We start from the raw sequence: 23,453 nt of genomic DNA, 5'->3' as shown, positions 1-23,453 counted from the left end.
TGTGACCCAGGAAGGTGGAAGAAAAATCAATGGTGACAGGAATCCTTCTTGCAGGCCCAAGAGGAACCACATTCATTTTTGAAAAAGAGCAGCTGGTGAGATGAACAGGATCAAAGACTTGCTGGAGGGCTGAGAGAAAGGGGAAGGGAGATATGCCAACTTGGGTGAGAGGGAAAGGCAGTCGGCAGAGAATTTCCAGACGGCTCTACCAAACATGGCCAGGTCTGATTTCTCGATGTGAAAGGAGTTGGACCAGCAAAAGTTAACACATTTCATTCAGCAGGGACACTAACGTCCCAGCAGAAAGATTCAGGAATTCAAGGTGGCACCCACAAGCAGGGTCTTAAAGAATCTGCTCTTCAAAATCGGGGCGGGGGGGCAGTTTATACAACTTGATACACTTCAAAGTTCAGATCCAGGGACTTCCCTGGTGGTCCAGTGGCTAAGACTCAGCGCTCCCAATGCAGGTGGGTCCTGGGTTCGATCCCTGGTCGGGGAGCTGGATCCCACATGCCACAACTGAGACCAGGCACAGCCAAATAAATAAATAAATATTAAAAACAAAATAGTTCAGATCCAGGCAGAAACCAGCATTGCAACTGTCCTTCAACTAAAAATAAATAAATTAAGAAAGAAGACCAAAAAAAGTTCAGATCCAAAGCAAACCACTGAACAAATGATGGCTGCACTGCAGAGAACACAGACAAAGGTCCCGAGCACTCACAGGACTGTCCTGTGAATTGAGCGAGTTAAATTATGCGAAAGGCTAACAACCTGCCAGGCTGACAGTAAGTACCCATGGGTGCTAAGAGTTATTATTACAAGCATCATTCCTGTCATTCAAAGACACAAGAGCACAGGACAAGCAAAATGCTGTGACAACTTTAAAATGGATGGTGGCAGAATTCTAAGCTCAGAGATCTGCCTGATTCTTGTCACTGTTACTAAAGACAGATTTAATTATGAAATGCCGTGCCATCCTTGTGCATCAAATCAGAACAGATTATTCACTTCTCAGCAATTGCTACACTACACTGGGGAAATAAGCACCTCAGCAGCAGGCCCCCCCCTGGAGTCCCTTGAGACCACCAACACGTGGCTCTGAGAATTCTGCACAAACGGTGGCTTCCTTTCAATTAACATGCCAGACAACACAGGTACTGACTGCGAGTGAGACCTCCTTACCGTGGATTTCCGCATCACCACGGGCCTCCCGCCCCCAGCAGTCCCGCACAATGACTGCCTTGCTTGTTACTAAAAAATAAATAAAAATTAAAAGGGCAGAGAGGAAGGGATATGCTCTGGAGTTCACCCGGCTGAGCAGTACCTGTTTCGGTTTTGCTGGCAAAGCCTGCTGCCTGTTTGATCGCGGCCGCCGTGAGTGCTAACCCTCGACTCCTCTTCAAGCCGTGCTGCAGGACGGCTTCAAACTGGGCACACAGACAGGTTACCCTGCAAGAGAACCAGTGACTCATCAGTCCACCCTGGGAAGGGAGAAAAACAACCAGGGTGGTGTCAGCATCTCCCGGGGGAGCGAGTGAAGGAACACATTTTTAGATGCCAGGATTTACAGGCAGGTAACTGACATGTAAGTGACTCCTCACTAGCTTTCCCCATCTATGCTCCTTTCAGGTTAACTCAGGGCAGCCCCATGCAGTCCAGCCCCTGTTCATCAGACTGGTGAAAGCACAGTAACGATTCACAAGAGACAAGGGGAAATGGAATTGGTGCCAGCCAGCGGGGGTGGGGGAGAAAAAAAAAACAAAACAATTTAAAAACAAATCAGTTGTGTGCAGGGAGGGGTTGGGTGTTAATTTGTATCCAATTCACAAGTTTCAACTCTAATTCATATCATGTCCTTTATGAAACAAGATTATCTTCTAAGAGATTGAATTCGCAGGTCTGCCAAATTGAAAACACTGTATAATTTCATGGCCACATACCCTAAAGAAATAATATGAATTCTGATTCTTAGTTCTTTATTTTGTTGTTAAGAGATTACATTGTTGAAGGCAGATCTGGAGTTGATGGAATTTTCAATTGTTACAATTACTGTGCATTTAATTGAATTTATTTCTCAATAACCAAAGAAATGGGAGATTCAGGAACACGTTCACAGAGATGAGGTCACCATAACCACACTGGACTCTTAACAGTCCTCCCAGGGCTCCTGGGCCCCCAGCCCGACTGGATCTGTGGACCTCAGAAAGTCTTCCATTCACTCAGGCAACAAACGTTAAGAAATCCAGAACTTGTCCCAGGTGCCAGGAACTGTGCTAGACTCTGAGGATACAAAGGTGGGAGTCAGACAGATAAGGTTCTAGCAGGAAGAGATTCACAAATAAGCCAACCAGATCCCATCAGCTGACGAGCACTCTGAAGAAAATAAAACAAGATGAGGTGGTAGATAGAGCCAAGGCAAGAACAGGCTTAGATGCTGTGGCCTGAAAGGAGGTACCTTAGAGTCATGACCTAGACGCGACAAGAGGCAGCAGGCTGGGCAGAGGGGTGCAGTGCAAAGATCCCGAGGCCACCACCACCTGGCTCATGCCTGCCTAACTGCAGGCATTTCCTGCCCCACCCACCCCCACACATGTAGTAATTATACTCCAAGTATTCATCACGCTCTGGGTGGTAAACATTTTTACATCCATGATTTCACTAGCTACTCCCAGGATGATATGATTGGGGCAGGTATTATTACCTGCATTTTACATGTCAGGAAACTCAGGCTTAGAGACCCTAAAGAGCACATAATAAGTACATAATTAACAGTAATATCCGTACTCCAGACCTACCCACCCCCATGCTATCCAAGGTAGTTCCCACTACACTCTGTACCACAACAAACAGGCTTTATTCTAAGACAAAAGTTCACCTTCTCCCATACGCCACCTTTACTCGAGTGTTCTGTCTATTCCAGGAAACCCTAACACAGTATCAGCAAATACACAGCACATGTACACTGACTCTCTAGTCTGTGCCTGTGGCAGACATCACTAATCCATCCCAGCCTTCCAGGCTACTACTGCCAATGATCAAAGTTAGCCCTCCAAAGGAAGGAGTCCCTTCTTGCATCCCAAACCTAACATGTGTCCTCACCTACACCTTCTGGCTTCCAACTCCTGCTGGTCCTCCTGGCTCCCCTGCAGCTAGTTCACGCAGTGCCTGGCACACAGCGTGTGCTCCGTATTTGCTTTTTCAGCGGGTTTGTAAAAGGGTGAGGAACCTCGGCCCCAGAACACTCCCCCACATTGAAACAACCCTCCTCGCTGGGGAGATGCCACTCAGACATTAGATATGCATGTGCTCGTCTGTCTGTGCATCCACAGAGGCACACTCCTGAGGGCTCCCTGCAAAGCTAGGACACCCACCAAAGTTAAATCCCACAGAAACCAAAACAGAGACATGATAAAGCGGAGCCTGACCCAGGGCCCTGTCTCGGGGCAGTGGGGTGAGGAGGGGGAGGGGGAACCTTGGTCTGTGTTTAGAGGTCTCCATATTAAACCACAGCCTCTATCTTTAAATGAATCATCAGCAAATACAATGATTAACTCCACAATCCTAGTCAGGTTGTTTGGCTCCAATGCACAAGTCAATAACTGCCCCACCAACTCTATAATAACACCTGGCCTCTAAGGGGAATGGAATGCAAGGGAACAGCATTAACCCACCCCCTGAGGTTTGGTTTATGTCAGCAGTATTACCTTCCAGATGCACCTAGGTCACAATCAAACCAACACAGCAGAAAACCAAGGTGGGCGGTAGTCCTATAATTAGTTTATTACAAAATGTCTGCCTTACTGAAGGCCATTCTATTTCTCACCCTCCCCATTTGACCTGAGCTTATATCTACAGGTCATTCAAGACTTAGCTCAAGGAGCCCCTCCTCCAGGAAGCCTTCCTGAGTGCTTCCTCAGGCTGCAGCACTTGGCCAATCTCTCTGTGAACAATCTGCTCTCCACCGCTGTCTCCTCTGGCTAACTCAAGTTCCCTGACAGCCAAGATCACGCCTCCATCATCTTAGTTGCTCCAGCACCTGGCAAGACACCCGGCTTCTGCAATGTATGTGACCAGAACTGTCCCTCCCCTCGAAGAACTCAGAACATGGACTTGACGTCTACTTAGCTAAGAGGGGCATCTCTGGAGATCTTGTATAAGGTGGAATCCAGGTCAGTTATGACTAGGGAACCAAAGAGAACACACTTGTCCAACCACAGGAATCTACACCCTTCATCTTGTAGTGGGCGTGCTATGGATACTTATAATCATGTCACCTGAAGCTGTTCCATTTCTTCTCATCTGACTGAGGGCAAGATGATACTTCCTGCAGAACAGGGCACCTGCTTTCATGGAGCTGTTTTCTCAGCTCAGTCTCTCCTATTTTCCAGGATGCTCTCCACTGAGTGTTCTCTGAGATCCATGTTGAGGGTTGGGGGAAGGACTGGCTGCCTCCACAGCATTTTCTCACATCTATCTGAGTTAATGAATTGGCCATGTTTTTAATTAAGCGGGGCACTTAAAACAGTGGATGTTTTAATTTTTTTTAAAAAGCACCAGCCAAGAAAATCACTTCAAGTTTTTATGTCTGCAGCTGTTTACCAGATGAGTGATAAATAAAATGTGGCATGTTGATACACGCGTGTGTGTGTGTGTGTGTGTTAAATTGCTTCAGTCGTGTCCGACTCTGTGCGACCCTATGGACTGCAGCCCACCAGGCTCCTCTACCGATGGGATTCTCCAGGTAAGAACACTGGAGTGGGTGGCCATGCCCTCCTCCAGGGGATCTTCCATACCCAGGGATCGAACCTGTGTCTCTTAAGTTTCCTGCACTGGCAGGCAGGTTCTTTACCACTAGCGCTACCTGGGAAGCCCCTATATTGATACAATGGAATACTATTCAGCAATAAAAAGGAAAAAAGTACTGACACACGCTACAACAACGACGAGCCTTGAAAGCATTATGCTAAAGGAAAGAGATCAGGCCCAAAAGCCACACACTGCATGACTCCATGAAATGCCAAGAAAAGGTAAATATACAGAAACTGCAAGTGTTGGGTTGGCCAAAACCTCTTATGTGAAAGTGAAAGTGACTCAGTAGTGTCCCAGCTCTTTGCGACCCCATGGACTGCAGTCCATGGAATTCTCCAGGCCCGAATACTGGAGTGGGTAGCCTTTCTCTAACAACTTATGGAAAAACCCAAAAGAACTTTTTGGCCATTACATTAGTGCTCGCCTAAGGCTGGAATCAGGGATTAACTGTAAACTGGCATAAAGAAACTCTTTGGGGTAATGAAAATGCTCTGAAACTGAACTGGGGTGATGACTGCACAACTCTATAAATTTACTTTTAAAAATTCACTGCATTGTACATGTACAAGGAGTAGATTTTTATGGGAAGTAAATTAGACTTCAATTAAGTTAAAAAAATAATAATAAAACCTGCCCTCAGGGTGCTCAGTGAAGGAGTGAAGGAGTTAACGAGTGGAAAATGAAATAACCTTCTCCTGCTAAAACTGAAATAACCTTCTCCTGCTAAAACTGTCTCCCACCACCAGCAGCACAGCTGGACTTTGCACGAGCTTAACTGCTTTACTGCTAAAATTCTGCAGGCACTGGTTTTCCTGAGCTGCGTCCTATATTTCAAGACTGCTTAACCTGTCACATTAATCTTTAATAAGAATCCTAAGAATCCTGTACTTTTTTATGGCAACTATGAGACATTTATGGTGAATTTGAGACAGACAGGATCAGTAATAAAAGCTGCCTTTTAAGAACCACATCAAATTAACCTGGTGACAGAGGGCGTAACTTCAAACAGATCCTTTCACTATGTTATAGCTTTACTGGAATGTTTTGGTGAAAAGCAAGTACAATAGTGAAAATGGACTGGACTGTCCTCATGTGGAAAGCTCCAAAGTCACCTAGAACAGTCGATTATACCCATAAAAACCAGCCATTAACAGCATTAGCCACATCTCAGATTTAAGACAGTGCAATCAACCAGCCTTGCTACAGCAAGGCCATCACCACATGACAGTCATTTGAAATGGGCCATGCCCTACATTTGTGTGTTACAAATTTTCAGAAAAGTGCACATCCTTTCTGGCTGAATTTTACTAGCACCAATCAATCCTCAACTGTAATCTACAAGTCAGATAAAGATTTCAGAATGAAAACATTCAAAACATCCTTTACAACTGTGGAAAGTTAAAAATACATAAAGATTTGACATTTGGGGAATTGGTTAAATGGTAATACAACATATAATTGAATGCCATTTAGCCTTTAAAATATTTATCAAGAGTTTATAATGATAAGCCAACAGGTTTATAATATGAAATGAAACATAAGCAGGGTATGCAACTGTATATTAAGTATGTTTTCAACTATGCTAAAAAAAATTGAAGGGAATTATGTAAAAAATTAACAGCAACTTGGTAAAATAATTACTGGGGATGTCTTTCTTACCTCTATGTTTTTCTCACTTAGCTTCTTTTTTTTGCATTTAAAAAGTATTCATGTCTCAAGAACCAGAAACATTGCTACCCTGAGCTACAAAGAATGAAAAAATATGGCATCAAAGTTATACTGAGGAAAAAAAAAACTCATGCAATCATTATTTGCAGAGAATTTGAAATAGCATTGTTTAAAAGCATAGATTATAAAGTTAAGCCAAAAAAAGGAGACCTACAAAAAGATATAAAAATGTTTTTAACCAGCAAATTTTAAAAGTTGCAATAAAAGAAACAGTAACATTAAAAGCTGATTTTTTTAAGTCAACAAAATGGTGGAGGGGAACAACATTCACAATAGTAACAAAAGTAAAATAAATCATATTTTTAATAAGAAAGATACATGTCTTACATGAATAAAACCACAATATTCTTAAAAGGTATAAAGATCAAAATAAATAGAAACATTGCTATCCTAAATGGGAAGGTTCATTTAAATAAAAATGTCAATTCTTCCCAAATTAACATATACATTTAATACAATTCCAATACTAATCACAGGAAGAATTTGGTCCAGTGTAGTTCTGGGTACAGTGATAAGCATTAATAGAGCAGTATAGAGAACCTCCCTGCCCCCCAAAATCCAAATAAATATGGAAACATTTTATATATAATAATGGAAGTACTTCAATTCAGATGGGCAAGAATGAGCTACTTAACAGTGTCACTGACACAAGTAGCTACAGGGCTGAAAGAAAATTAAGAATAAACTTTTGTCTCAAACAACCACAGAACTAAATTCCACATGCATAAAGATCAAGAAAATATATAAGTGTGCGTCAAGATCAAGAAAATATATATAAGTGCAGAAAAATAACACTTTGGCCACCTGATGCAAAGAGCTGAGTCATTGGAAAAGACTCTGCTGCTGGGAAAGACTGAAGGCAAAAGAAGAAGAGGACAGCAGAGGATGAGATGGTTAAGTAGCATCACCAACTCAATGGACATGAACTTAAGCAAAATCCGAGAGACAGGGAAGGACAGGGAAGCTGGCATGCTGCGGTCCATGGGGTAGCAAAGAGTTGGACACAATTAGCAACTGAACAACACCAACAAGAAAAATAAACCTGTAAAAAATTATAGAGAAAAATACAGGAGAACTGCAGGACAGGATACTCTCAAAGCAGAACTTTAAAGGTTTATAGAATTAACCACAAAAGAGTTTTAAATTTCAACATAGCAAAAGATATGATAAATATGGTAAAGCAATAAATGATAGACTAGAGAAAACATTTACAATGCACATAACTGGAAAAAAATTAAAGGCCAGAGTACCTGGAGAGTTTCTACAGATGGACAAGACAAGCAACTCCAAAAATAAAAAAAAACTATTAAAGAAGATGAACAAATACACCATGAAAGGAGGAAATACAGTTGCCCAACAAACACACACAGAAAAAATATTCAATCTCAATGCTGCAAAACTAAGATACCAACTGGGGACTATAGATTTAAAACCAGTCACAGATCTATACTAAGATACCAACTGGGGGCTATCGATTTAAAACCAGTCACAGATCTAGCAAAAGTACAAACAAGTGGGTCCTGTTGATAGGAATATGAATGTGAATTGCTACATCTCTCTACAAAGAGACCAGGCAATATAATTTTTTTTAAAAGCCTACACCTTTTGTCCCAGATGGCTCAGTGGGTAACGAACCGGCCTGCAATGCAGGAGACACAGAAGATGCAGCTTCAATTCCTGGGTCGGGAAGATCCTTTGGAGAAGGAAATAGCAACCCACTCCAGTATCCTTGCCTGGGAAATCCCATGGACAGAGGAACCTGGCAGGCTATAGTCTATGTGGTCACCAAGAGTTGGACAGCAACTAAGCACAGACCCTTTGAATCAGCAATCCTACTTCTAGGAATTTATCCTATAAAAATAAAAGCACTACTAATTAGAAATGAGCAAAAACCATGAACAGACACTTCACCAAAGAGGATACACATGTCCAAGAACATGAAAATATGTTCAACGTCATTTGCCGTTACAGAAATGCACGTTAACACTACAGTGAGATGCGCCTACACACCTACAGGATGGCTAAAACAGGAAACCACAAGAATATTAAAAGACAACAAGAAGGCAGAGGAACTGGATCACTCACACGTTGCTGGAGGGAATGTAAATGGCATAGTCAACATGGAAAAGGGTTGGCAGTTTCTTATAAAACCGAACATGCGAATGTCACACAACCCAGAAACTGTGTTCTGGAGCACTTATCTCAGAGAAATGGAAGCTTAGGTTCACAGCAATAGCCTGTACATAAATGTCTCCAGAAGCATCATTTGCACTAGCGAAAAACTGACAACCCAGACATCCTTCAGGGAATAAACAGACTGTGGGGCATCCAGGCCACAGAATACTACTTGGCAATAAAAAGAAGCACACACTATTTATACATGCAACAGTCCAGATGAATCTCAAGAAATTACCCTGATTGGCAAAAAAAAAAAAAAAAAAAAAGCCAGTCCCAAAAGGTTACACACTGCATGATTCTATTTACATAACATTCTTAGAATGACAAAATTATAGAACTGGAGGAGAGAGTGGTAGTGGCCAGGAGTTCGGGATAGGGAGGGAGGGGACAGGAGGAAGGTGGGTATGGTTAAAAAAAAAGAACAGAAAAAAAAACAGGAGGTACCCTGTGGTGATTAAGTTATTCTGTATCTCGACTATGGTGGGGACACGTGAACCTACAGAGTGATAAAACTGCACAGAGCTAAATACACACACACACAAGTGAAACTAGCAAAATTTGAAATACCTACCACCCAAGAATCTTACAAGGTAAGACCACCGGAGAAAACTGAGTAAAAGATAAATGGGATCTATTTCTTACAATTGCCTGTGCCTCCATAATCATCTCACAATTAAAAGCCAAAATAAACAAATATAAAAGCACGAGAAGGCAAAGATAGACATATACACAAACATCTCTATTGTGGCACTGTTATAACAGTAAAAGCAGAAACAAAACTAGACACAGCCTGAACGCCCCTTAACAGGAAAACACTAATAAGTTACAGGACCGCCACACTACCAAATACTAGGTAGAAATTTTAAAAGAATGAGATGCCAAATCTAAACAACCTAAGCAGCACCTTTCTCCCCACATTTTAAGGCCTCGGAAATCCAGGTGTGCTCACAGTCGATGGAACTACCCAGTGAAAGCTGACACTCGCTGTTCTTTACTAAGAAGCCACTGACGGCAGGCTGCACCATTATGTTACCCGGTGACCTGGAACAAGGTCCACAATACATGCCCAGGTGTTTGTTTCTTTTTAAAATGAAGTTACAGAGTAATAGAAATGGTAGGATTCCTGTCTGAAGGAGGAGGAAGAGGAAGAGGAGTGGGCCTCAGTTATTCACATCACCTACACTATGTGAGAGGATGGAAGCATCCTTGGAAACTCAGGCCAGCACATCTAGAGAAGGGTAATGAGGGCTGGGAGGTGAGGCTGGGCTCCTCACCCACAGCATGGCAGCGCCAACATGCGAAGTTCTCGCCCGCTCCTTGCTGAGCCAGGGGTCCATGGGCCAGTGAACCAAATCAGCGCGGTGCTCTCAATCAGTCCTCCCTGCTTTGGCCCAGAGCGTCCTCTCTCTGTGCTAGGTAAATGGGACGCAAGTAAACAGCAGACCAGGAGTAAAGAGCCAAAAAGATCTCTGAGAACGGTAGCATCTGTCTAGAAGAAACTGAAACTGGTTTTAATTTTATCCCAGGAACTATACAAAGATAAATCCCAGAAGGATCAAAGGCTTAACTGTAAACAATAAAAATCTTACAGGAAAATGTAAAAGACCACACACACTCTCTAACGTCGAGGAAGATCATAAAACACTGAAAACCCAGAAACTGGCAGGTTAATATATGGACCAATAAAGAGACATTTAATTGTGTAAAAAATTCAAGGACTTCCCTGGTGGTCCAGTGGTTGAGAATCTGCCTGCCAATGCAAGGGACACAGGTTCGATCCCTGGGGCAGGAAGATTCCACGTGCCTTGGGGCAACTAAGCCTGGGCGCCACAACTACTAAAGCCCGAGCACACAGAGCCTGCGCTCCGCAACAAGAAAACCCACTGCAATGAGAAGCCCGCTCACCGCAACTACAGAAAGCCCACATGCAGTAATGAAGGCCCAGAACAGCCAAAAATACTTTTTTTTATTTCAATGTAGTATTATAATAGATACTATTATCTGTACTTACAAAGATAATGGACAGATCTGAAAAATATTTGCAATGCAAAAAACAGGTGAAAGGTTAATTAATTACTGTAATAGACAAAGAGCTCTCACAAACTGATAAGGGGACAACTAATCCAACGGAAAACAGGGCAAAGAATATGAAGCTCCTCTGCACAAAAGAGCAAAGTCAAATAGCCAACAAATGTTAAAAAAATAAAAAACTGAAATTCACTGGCAATCAACAGAAGCAAGTTACAATGACAAGTGAGCCACCTCTTTTCACCGTTCAGACTGACAAAACTTCAAAAACACTCAAAACTATTATTAGAAAGGAAGAAAAGGGTAGTTTCACGCACTACCAGTAGAAGTTTTTTAGAAAGATACCTGGCCACAACTGTTAAAAATAAACACATTCTCTTTGGCCCAGCAACTCAGCTCCCGGAAATCTCTGTCAAACAAATAAAACCCTCAATACATGAGAAAAGATGCTCAAGGATGCCTACTGTCTCACTGTCCAAAGTAGTAAAAACTGGACATAAAGTCAGTATTACTTCGTAGGCAACTGTTGGTACATTTCACATAATACAATTTAGTGCAGCTTTTTAAGAAGAATTTTCAGAACTCTTAACTTGGAAAGGATTTGACAGGATAGTGCCAAGAGAGAAAATACAGATGCAGAACATTATATATAATTGAATTTGTGGAAGACAATGGCAATAAAACCTGTGTACGTGTGTGTGTATACATATTCGTATTTTATTTCTAAGACTGTGGAGAAATACACACAACAAATGATTCTTAATCATTAACATAAGTTACCCAGAGGGAGGAAGAAGAGATGGGATAGAAAAAAAGAGGGGGAGGAAAAAAAAAAAAAAAAGCAGGTAACAAAGAACTGGAAAAAAATGCAAGCTTGGTAACAGTGAAAACTCACAAGCCAACAGTTTTCAAGATACTATTAGGCCTGAGGATGGCAGATGGGCATGTCAAAAGAAATCAGACGGATATTCTACCAGAGGAACCGGAAATCGAAAAAATAACCTATTTTTAAATGAGTTAAATCATTTCTGACCATTTTTTAAAGTTACTAAAATAAATACAGTAACTGGATTTCCCAGGTGGTCCAGTGGTTAAGACTCTGCACTTCCAATACAGGCAGCGTGGGTACAGTCCTTGGTTGGGGAACTAGGATGTCACAAGCTGCACAGCTTGGCCGGAAAAAAAAAAAGAAACACAAAACAACTATAGGAACCTCCCTGGTGGGACTCAGTGTAGCCAAACAAATAAATAAACATTAATTTATTAATTTAAATACACACACATAAAAACACAGCAACTGTCTTCTCTGGGGCAGACAGACCCTCAAGCTTTGGTCCAGATGCAAACACAGGCTTGCACTTGGGATTCTTCTGGCAGATGAGGAGCTTCAAAGTCAGGGATGGGAGGTGAAAGCTGAGAAGGCATCAGTCTAGGGAGCTGACAAATCGAAAGGGAAAAAGAGGGTGGAGAAAGCCAAGAGACGCTCAGTGCAGAAGGACCGAGTAAACGGGAAATCAGGAAGCAGAGACGTGACATCAGGTCCAGCAGCCAATGGATCTCCCAGTTTGGTCAGAGTCCATAACCTGGAAGAAAGAAAACTCCCCACCAAAAGTTTCCTTTCAACAAAGAATACAGTCACAGATGGAGGAAACAAACTTACAATTATTGGGCGGGGGCAGGTGGGGGGTTGTGGGGGAGGATAGATTGGAACTGGTGTCTATATTACTCTACATGAAATAATAATAAGGACCTATTGTATAGCACAGGGAACTCTACTCAATATTTCTGTAATGACCTAAATGGCAAAAGGACCTAAAAAAGAGTAGATAGATAGATAGACTTCCCTGGTGACTCGGTGGTAAAGAATCGCCTGCCAGTACAGGAGATGCAGGTTCAATCCTGGGGTCGGGAAGATCCCCTGGAGAAGGAAATGGCAACCCACTTCAGTATCCTTGCCTGGGAAATCCTCTGGACAGAGGAGCCTGGCGGCAGGTTACAGTCCACGCAGTTGCCAAGAGTCGGACACAATTTGGAGACAAAACAACAAACAACATATATTCACAAAACTGAATCAGTTTGCCTGACACCTGAAACTCACACAGCATTGTAAAGCAACTATCTCCAATAAGAAACAAAGAAACAGGTAAGATGCAAACCATCCCGCAGTATAGATAAATCTTTGGGAAAGCAAAGGCGGCTCAGAATAAAATTTGCAGCCTATTATTAGAGCCAAAAAAAATAGTTTTTTTAAAAAATAAACAAAATCTAAAACAATATACATTTGTTCTGATTTCTGGCCATACCTTAGAGCCAGAGCGTTTAGTTCTCATCCCCCGGCCAGTCAGTCTCATCCAGGCTCACCCTAAGCTTTCTGTCCCTTCTCCCAGCACCACCAGCTCTATTCAGCTTCCTCGTCCACTGTGCAGAGCAGCCCCCCTAAGCTTTCTGTCCCTTCTCCCAGCACCGCCAGGTCTATCCAGCTTCCTCGTCCGCTGTGCAGAGCAGCCCCCCTAAGCTTTCTGTCCCTTCTCCCAGCACTGCCAGCTCTATCCAGCTCCCTCGTCCGCTGTGCAGAGCAGCCCCTCTCTCACTGTAACCCTGACCCCATCTCCCTGGCCCACCAGCTCTATCCAGCTTCCTCGTCCGCTGTGCAGAGCAGCCCCTCTCTCACTGTAACCCTGACCCCATCTCCCTGGCCCACCTTCCTGGCCTGCTGATCAGAAGCCACCCTCCTGAAATGCAAACCTGACATCATTTTCCTTCTTGCCACATTCTGCTCGGGTTACATGACGATTTTAGGGGGACCACAAAATGACGTTTTCAGGTTAATCATTTTACTATGTCAAGAAAAATATTTCAGCAGCCATCAATCTTTGATTTCACTGACAAGATCTGAGTAGAAAAAGGGAGGCCTTAAAATTCCACCTCGAGCCAATCTCTGGCACAAACAGTACAGGGGAGTGGCAAAAATTGTGAAAATCTTATACAAATAGCCATAGCTTAAAAAAATAACACTCTATTGGATAAAGTTCAAATGCTTCCCTATGACAGCAAGTCAAGAATCTATTGACTTTCCAGCCAAACTTCCGGCACAAGCAACACACCATCCCAACCCCAAGACCTTCTCTCACGCCTGTGCATTTGCTATTCCTGCTGCCTGGAAGCCCCATCCTGCCCATCTGACAACTGAAGACCCTGTACTCACCTCTCAAGTCTACACTACGTAATTATTACTACAGGCCACCATGACTGTGTGCAATTTACACGCCCACTGCCCAGGCTCAGCTCTGAGTTCCTTCAGAACGTCAACCATCTCATCCAGCTTGCAGCACCAATGCCGACTCAGTGACTATAAATAAGTATCTGCTGAATGAAGGAATTAACGAGAATCATTCTAGCCTTCAGTTTCCAAATTAGCCAAAATACTGGTATGTCTAGTCACAGGAAGAAAATGTATTGCACTTACTAAGTTCTCACTGGGTGTGTCGAGCAAACACTATTATATCTAATCCTCACTTCAATTCCAGGAAGTTGGGTCCACGATCACCATCTAATTTTTTTAATGATCTGTTTATCTATTCTATTTTACTTATCTCTTTATTTATTTTTGGCTATGCTGGGTCCTTATTGCTGCGAGGGCTTTTCTCGAGTTGCCATGAACAGGAGCCACTCTCTAGCTGTGGTCTGTGAACTCTCACTGAGGTGGCTTCTCTTATTGTGGAGTGTGGTCTCTAGGGCACAGGCTCAACAGGATGGAGCACTGGCTTAGCTGTTCCACGGCATGTGGGATCTTCGTGGACTAGGGACTGAAGCTGAGTCTCCTGCATTGGCAGGCAGATTCTTCACCACTGAGCCACCAGGAAAACCCTCATCATCTAATTTTACAGATGCTGCAAGAAAGGTCTAGAGATGCCATGTGTGTGCATGCTAAGAGGCTTCAATTGTGTCTCTTTGCAACCCTATGGACTGTAGCCTGCCAGGCTCCTCTATCCATGGGATTCTCCAGGCAAGAGTACTGGACTGGGTTGCTCTGCCCTCTTCCAGGGAATCTTCCTGACCCAGGGATCGAACCTGGGTCTCCTACGTCTCCTGCACCGTCAGGCAGGTTCTTTACCACTAGTACCACCTGACTTAACCCACAGGTACGACTGGTGATCTGTGGACCGCGTGAGCATGAAGGTAAGTATGCCTGACTCCAAAGCTCACCCTTCATGCTCAAGGCCTCTCTCCACACCAGGATGGTGGCGATGACGGTGATGACCGTGCTGACGCGTGATTCCCTATGGGCCAAGCACTGCTCTCGACAATTACCAATATAAAGACACAAATATTTATTAAAATTCAGATGGAAATGTGCTCAGATTTGCTAAATGCCCTAGGGCCCCCCCATTTGCTAAAAATAATCTTTCCCCAAAAAGAAATCAATTAATTTGATCCACAGAGTAAAATGAAAGCAAATGCAATATGGAACTATCCACTGCTAGAGCCTCAAGGTGGAAAGCAAGGGCTCAGGCAGCGGAGATAAGAAATCCAATTAACGAACCCCAGGGGGTTTTGCCAGGATGAGAATTAGAATACCCGGTCAACACCTCAAACCACTAAGAGGCTGGTAAATCTGTGACGAACTGAACATTTAAAAAAAAAAAAAAAAAACACAAGACGAACATCCAGAGACATTTAAAAGAGGAAAAGGAATGTGAAAAAGCCATTCAGTTTCATAAGTGTCCAGAGGAACACACAGGACAGTTTTCAATGGTGTCTCGGAAATAACATTGGGGAACAGCAAAGGGCAGCTGGTTTCGTTCTTTCGCTTCCTAAAAAGTTCAACACAGTTTCGAATTCCTTAACAGGTAAAGAAAAATCTCAGGTGGCTCAGTGAAGAATCCACCTGCCAGTGCACAAGATGCAGATTCAATTCCTGGGTTGGAAGATCCCCTGGAGAAGGAAATGGCAACCCACTCCAGTATTCTTGCCTGGGAAATCCCACGGACAGAGGAGCCTGGTGGGCTACAGTCCACGACGTGGCAAAAGAGTTGGACATGACTGAGTGACTGAATAACAACAAAGAAAAATCACCAAAACAAGAACTCTTCCCTGGCATGTTTTAGAAGGAGAATGCTTCCCTCTGATTCCTTCTGACAAAGTCACAAGAACAAGTCACAAAATCTACAAACACCCAAAGCCAACTCATTGCCACCTACAACAGGAGAGACCCATGTGCAGAGAATATTTACCAAGTGTCAAGACACTTCACAGAAAATTATAATGGCAGTGAAAACTGAAAGTAAAAGTGTTAGTTGCTCAGTCATGTCCAAGTCTTTCGGACCCCGTGGACTGTAGCCCACCAGGTTCCTCTGTCCATGGAATTTCCCAGGCAAGAATACTGGAATAGGTAGCCATTCCCTCCTCCAGGGAATCTTCCTGACCCAGGGATCAACCCTGGGTCTCCTGCATTGCAGGCAGATTCCTTACCATCTGAGCCACCAGGGAAGCCGAACAGCTAACAGTTGCTAGAAGCTTACTAGCTGCCAGGCACTAACCTAAGGGCTGCACATGAACTAACTCACAGCTCTATGGAGTGAATATTATCACTACTCTCCCCATTTACAGATGAGAACACTGAGGCACAAGGAAGTCAGAAACTTGTCCAACACAACCGCAAACTGGCAACACCAGGATTCAAGCTCTGAGCTCTATATCCCACGCTCACGCTGCTGCCCCCTGGTTTGGGCTGCTCTTTCTAATTCCACGGGAAACGTTAGCATGTTCCATAATCCCACATGGGAAGAAGATGCACCTGTGGAGCACCGGCGTATGTATCTTCAAAGACCTTCAGCATCAGCTAGTTCTCAGGCCATTCTTTCTAGAAGGCAAACTATTCAAAAGATATGTTACTGCCTCCCCACAGGCCAGTGTGACTGATGGAATGAGCAATCAGCTTAATGAAGCACAAGAATGTGTCCTTGTCCTTAGGAGAAAACAGAGCAGGAGAACAAGGCCAACAGAGGAGAAATGAGTGCAGGATGGAGCCTTATGACCACCACCTCTTCCTCCCGAGAGGTTTACCGAGGACAAAACCCGAGGGGAAAAAACGAGGCCCGACTGTCATCTGCCTCCTGTCGGCGTTGTTTTATACTTCATGCGAGGGCTGCTGCACCTTGCCGTGTCATCTTGCAAAACCAAACACATCTCTCACACAGACACAGACACAGACGTGCTCTGCAATCGGGATTTTAGCCAAAGAGTACTGAACATAGTGGAGCTCTGGCCAGCTCTCTCTTTCCGCAACTTCAGTCATTCACGGAGACCTCGGCCACTTCTGTCATTTGTGAGGGTTTTTCTTTTTCTTTCCCTGGTTTTTTTTGGGGGGGATCTGGACCATTTTTAAAGTCTTTAGTGAATTTGTTGCAACACCGCTTCTATTTCATGTTTTGTTTTTTTGGCCGTGAGACATGTGGGATCTTAGCTCGCCGACCAGGAATTAAGCCCTCACCCTCTGCAGTGGAAGGGGAAGTGTTAGCCACTGGGCTGCCAGGGAAGGCCTGAAGATGTTTCTATTATTTACTTGTCTGGAGTCCGACTCACTTTTTCCACATGTATAAAGCTCTTTTAAAGGGAAAAATCACTGTTGCAAGTGCAAAGCCAGCACTGTGGGCCCTAGACAGAGTAGCACCTTCTGCCCCAACCACCACTTCAGAAGCCAATCACAAGTCCAGACTGTCACCTGCGCTTCTGACTGACCAGTTATGTATCTCAGGGGTTCCCATGACCTCCTCCTTGGGTTCAATTAATTTGCTAGAGCAGCTCCCAGCACTGAGAGAAACCTTTTATTTACTAGATTGCCGGTTTATTCTAAAGGATGTAACTCAGGAACAGCCAGATAGAAGAAAGACACCGGAAGAGAGCACAGGGCTTCCAGTGGGCCACTCCCCCCAGCGGCCCCGCCCCCAGAGACCCACTCCCCCAGGGGCCGGCTCTCCTTGCACCTGTAAGCGCTCACTGACCCAGAGGCTCTCTAAACCCCAGGATTTTTATGGAGACTTCATTATACAGATTTAATTGGTTAAGTCATTGGCCACTGGCAACTGAACTCCATCTCCAGCCCCTCTCCCCTCCCCGGTGGTCGTGAGATAGAACTGAAAGTTCCAACCCCTTAATCATGTGGTTGGTCCTCCTGGCAGCCAGCCCCCAACCTTGAGTGCTTTCCAAAGTCACTATATTAACATTACAAAAGATACCTTACTGGCTCTCATTGCTTTGGAAATTTCAGGGGTTTTAAGAGCGTAGTACCAGAAGCAACGGGCAATAATGCATATTTCTTATTATAAATCACAGTATGACAGTGGATCTAACTCCTGAACTTAGAGAGGTGAGAGACAAAGCTGGAAAGGGGAGGGACAGCATTCAAAGCCCGGCTGTGCAGGGCATCCAACAGCCCCTAAGATGTCACCTCAGTGCCACATTCTGTCATCGCTGCCTCACTGGACTATATTCCCTGGTGGACACGGAGTCATCTCAGGGCAGAAACATGTGAGAAATACTCAGGAAGCCCCAGTGCCAAGCACAGAATGTTACACCAAGCAGGCACTCAGTAACTCACTGTTGGGCTTCCCTGGTGGCTCAGGGAGAAAGAACCCACCTGCCAATGCAGGAGACGCACGTTCGAACCCTGGGTCAGGAAGATCCCCTGGAGGAGGGCATGGCAACTCCAAGATTCTTGCCTGGAGAATTCCATGGACAGAGAAGGCTGGCAGACTACAATCCATAGGGTTGCAGAGTCAGACACGACTGAAGAAACTCAGCACACACACACACACACACACACACACACACAAGCACTTATGTGTGTCAGGTACCGTGGAAGCAGCGTGAACAAACCAGGCTTCTCTCCAGCTGGTCATCTAGTTGAGCAGACAGATGTAATGCAGTCATCCCACAGAGGTTTATAGCCTCGAACGGTACAGAGCCAGGTCAGCACAGTACAGCCTGAGGACAAATCCGAGCCTTAACAGCAAGAGTCTGCCAGTCCCTGGTACAGAGCAAGGAAACAGCCCAGGCGGCCAGGGCTGGAGAAGGGTGTGGAGGATTCATATCAGGGACCTGGACGGCTTCCCTGAAAAATGACTGAAAGGCTTTAAGAACAAAAAACAAAAACCAGAAAAGGCCAGGCCAGAGTGGCAGGGCACAGAGCCAGGGGAGAGCTAGGGGGCCCTTCAGGTCATGCAGCATGTGGGTCGCCTGCCCAAGAGCAAAGAGAAGGCGGTGGAAGGTTTTCCGTGGAGGGGTGATAGACAGGAATCTGCTTCTGCAGAGCCCGCTGGATGCAGAGGAGGCAGGGAAAGAAAGGAGACGGGGGAAGGTCCACGGCGGTCACCCTGTGAGCCGCGGGGTGACGGTGATGGGCGACAGCTGGGGGTCTGGAGAGAAGCCAATGGATTTGAGATCCATCCTGGTGCCAGGCTGTCTGAAAGGATGCGGAGAGAGGCGAATCACCTTTCTTTTCAGACCTCAAGACAGTGGCTTTAAAACAGTTACTGACTTTCCCTCGAGGTTAGACTTTCTCACCAAATAAGGACAATGATGTGGCCTTCCCTACACAAAGGTGGTGCCACCTTTAGCCAGACACATGGCAAGAGGGGACTAAGACTCAGATATTGAGAAGGAACCTTTTGGGGGGGAAAAAAAAATTTAACCGAGCTCACAACTGATGCAATTGCTAAATGTGATATAACACGGAAAAAACAGATTTTGGAGCCCAAGAAACGAGGGTCCAACCTTCAACCCTAACACTGCTGAGACGGTACACCGAGGCTGTATTAGCTTCCCTCTCCGGGCTTCTGTTTTCTCATCTGTGAAGAAAGAATTATGCTCCTCCTGGGGCTGCCCTGAGACTAAGAGTCGACACAAACAAGGAGCGGCAGGAACAGTCAGAGACGGTAACCATCATTATCATGATGGAGCAGGGTCTTGCTGGAAGCCGGAAACCATGGTTATTAATACCACAGGAGGAATTAACTTCGTAAATTCCACTATAAACAACAGTTTACAGAATGAAAGTTATAATGGTAAGCTCTACTATATAAGAACATGTTCATCTAACATTCAGAGATGGCTTCTCTAAGGAAATAAAAAGCATAATTATTTAAAAAAATGATAAAGAACTCCTGACTACATATACCACGCACCCATAAACACACACACACACATCTTCCTCCTAGTTCAGGAGATCAAAGACTCCCGTTCTCATGCAGGTAACCCTGGTCCCAAAAGGAGGACCCCTGCACTGATGGAGACGCAGCCCCATAGTAGGTCCTCAGGAAGAACTGAAGCAATCAATCAATTTAATGATCTAATGCCACAAACATGTAGAGAACCTCAGGAGTGACAGGCACAGAACGTCTGTGCAAAATACTCAGAAAGAAATGGAGAAGCTGCCCCTTTGCCCTCCAAGCTCACAGATCTTTACACCCTTGGCCATATGTGGTAGGAAGCCAGGCACACAATCAACCAGACAACGGATCTCCCTAAACAACTTCTAGATGCTTCCAGGCTGAGGATGCACCTTGAACAAGACAACCAAACCTCTCTGCCTGCAGAGTGGACATTATGGTATGGGGAAACTGGAAGAAATGAACTAAGAAATTTACAAAGCACAATATACAGTCATTAGTCGGTGCTGTGGAGAAAAACTGGGCAAAGAAGAGGCAGAGACTGTAGGGGTGAGGGGTAGAATTTTAAATCTGCACTGGTTTCAAACAGTCCCCATAAATCCACGTAAAGGTAGCGCTGCATGCTCTGCTCATGGCTGGTAAAGTGCCAACAGAAGAGCAAGGGTTGGAGGGACAGAGTAGGAACTGGCTGGGCTGGGTAGGTCAGGGTCAGAGGGAACACACACGTCTCCAGACTGAGACGAGTGCTGAGCAGTGAGTTCCCTCCCATCTCTTCCTTTTCAGGAATGTTCCTCCTGCTCTTCCCTAGCTGCAGAGCACAAAGCAGCCTTGAACGTCACTGCGCATTTCCAGCAAATGCGTGTATCTCTTATACAAGCTTATTCAGTCATGTCAGCCTTTCCTGGGTCATGAAGGTCAATGGCCATTTTTAGGACTCTTTCTAATTATAAAAGGGACACATGATCACAGTATAAAATGTGACAAAGTAACAGAAAGGATACAGAATCCCAATAGTCTTAACCTCAACATGATCTCTGTTTACATTTTGGTATGTTTTTTTTGCCAGAGTCGTTTAATACTCTGCATCCATATTAACTCTGAATGCTGCTCTTTTAATTTTTACTAAATATATTTCTTTTAAATTCCTAGATTTGCATTTTTCTGCTTATAACAAATTCTGTATGGACATCAGTGTAATGGGCTATAGAACATTTCAAACTACTGATGCACTATGCTTCATTATTCACCACTTCCCACTTGTTGAGCCTTCAGATGTCTGAGTTTTCATCATTATAAATTACTGTGAAAATAACTTCACGTGGAAAGGCATTTCAAGTAATTCCCTCAGAGAAGATTCCTAGAAAGAGGATGACAGGGAGCTGGGAGTACTTTAGACAAGTAGTCACTGACTAGATCTACACTGCCCCCCACCCCCACCAAATGTAATTGTGACAGAGAAGAATTTTTGCATTCTATTACAAGTTAATCACTAAAAGGATGTTACCTAGAAGTTTAAATTACACATAATGGCCCATTTCTGGGAACCCTGCTTCCCAGCTAATGAGCATTAAGCTAAAATACTTTGGTTTAGCTCATAGAAAACCTCCTGACCAGGACCACCAGGGAATGACTACAGGAAGGAGAAATTAACACATCCCTTTGGAGGCCAATGGGAACCAGCAGTGTCTGACTTTATCCCCTCCCCTTTTATTATAAAAGGGGCCTGAATGCTAACTCAGGCAAGACAGTTCTTTGGAGACACAAGCCCAGCATCTTTTGGTTAGCTGGTTTTCTGAATCAAGCCATTATTCTCTGCCCCAACAACTCGTCTCTCAATTATTGGCTTGCTGTCCAAACTCAAACTTGGTAACGTAATCACCGCCCCACTTGGCTGCAGTGGCAGAATATAAAAGCTGGTGAATCTCTGGCTACCTTTTTGGCCTTGAGGGTAATGGGCTTCAGAGGCTACATTATTTACCTGCTGTCGGAATCTGAGGCGATCTCCTTTCTCCCTCCGAAGCGGATCTGGCACTGCAGGGAAAAAAGAGTCGCTGAGATCAGCCATTGGGATGGACACACAAAACCACCCCCAGGAGCCTTTGGGGTCTGGGGTGACCCAGGGCCAGAAACCCTGGTGGCCGAATCAGGGCATCCCTGAGCCCTGGGGGTCAGCCCAAGAAGTGGGATGGCGAGCACCCCAGCCTTCCAGCCGCCATTTGAAGGAGGAAGCCCTTCTACCTCTCGCTTGTACAGAAGGGAGCCCTACGCAAAGACAGCGCTAAGAGGAAAACAGAAGCCGCCTGCAGAGTCTCTAGGAAGCTGCTTCTATCTGTCAGCAGCTGCCTGTCAATAACGCAGAGCTCTTAACAGGCAATAATTAAAACTGCCACAAATCTGTGATGATGACGGTCCCTTCTGACAGGGCCCAGAGTTGTTATGGCTGCTGTGAAGTTATGACAGCAGAAATCAAGCTTCAAACAAGCCCTCTGGTTGTGCCAAATGACAATTCACCCAGGGAGGGTGGAAACAAAAGCAAACTTTCTTTTTTTTTTTTCTTTAACGGTGCTGAAATGTAGATAACATAAGATTTACCATTTCAACCATTTTCAGTCATGCAACTCAATTCACAATATTGAGCAGCCATTACCACTCTCCACTACTCTCTTTCAAAGGTACAGAGCCTCCACTGTGGGTAGCAGGTTTACCAGATTCCTAAATTTATTATCACATATGTGTGCAGGGGGGTGTGTGTGTATGTATATAGAAATCTAAATGATACTTCGCTCAAAACTCACAGAACTGCACATTTAAAATTGGCATTTTTATTGTATGCAAATCACACCTTAATAAAGTTGGTTTTTATTTTTTTTCTTTCCAACTTGAAGAAATTTTAATTTCTTAATGAAGCTAAGAAATCATAGTGTATTCCACATGCATATGAAAAGATACACATAGTAAACATGAAGTAAAAACTAGCAGGTTACCCAGTCCAATTAATCCTAAATTGAATAGGGTTTCAATCTCAACACTCAAGATATTAAAGAAAACTAAACTATTAAATCGGAGAAGGCAATGGCACCCCACTCCAGTACTCTTGCCTGGAAAATCCATGGATGGAGGAGCCTGGAAGGCTGCAGTCCATGGGGTCGCTAAGAGTCGGACACGACTGAGCGACTTCACTTTCACTTTTCTCTTTCATGCATTGGAGAAGGAAATGGCAGCCCACTCCAGTGTTCTTGCCTGGAGAATCCCAGGGACGACAGAGCCTGATGGGCTGCCATCTACAGAGTCACACAGAGTCGGACACAACTGAAGAGACTTAGCAGCAGCAGCAGTAGCAAACTATTAAATTTTACGTATTGAGAAATTACTATTTGCCAAGCACTGTAATAACTAAAGTTGGTTTTTTAAAGGCATATATACAACACTTTCACTCTCCCAAATGGTAATCATAGCTCTGGGTGGAAGATCCAAGTTATTTCTGTTTAACTGCTACATTTGAAGTGGTTGGAGTTAACTCTTCATCTTATTTTGCGT

The 23,453-nt window shown here is 44.2% G+C and overlaps 1 protein-coding gene across 2 annotated transcripts in view; it reads right to left on the bottom strand.

Moving 5' to 3' along the window:
• Positions 1–23,453, bottom strand: part of SNX29 (sorting nexin 29) — a 603,019-nt gene that overhangs the window by 551,749 nt on the left and 27,817 nt on the right. For both annotated transcript variants that reach the window (XM_069569984.1, XM_069569985.1), the window contains exons 3-4: positions 21,895–21,947; positions 1,328–1,452 (exon numbers count right to left, since the gene is read on the bottom strand). In XM_069569984.1, coding sequence (XP_069426085.1) covers positions 1,328–1,452; positions 21,895–21,947 — 178 coding nt within the window. The remainder of the gene's footprint in view (positions 1–1,327; positions 1,453–21,894; positions 21,948–23,453) is intronic.

This window comes from Ovis canadensis, chromosome 24 (genome assembly GCF_042477335.2).
Source record: "Ovis canadensis isolate MfBH-ARS-UI-01 breed Bighorn chromosome 24, ARS-UI_OviCan_v2, whole genome shotgun sequence".
Classification (NCBI taxonomy): Eukaryota; Metazoa; Chordata; class Mammalia; order Artiodactyla; family Bovidae; genus Ovis; species Ovis canadensis.
Note: the sequence above shows the minus strand (reverse complement) of the source record. Positions and strands in the feature narration are given on the sequence as shown.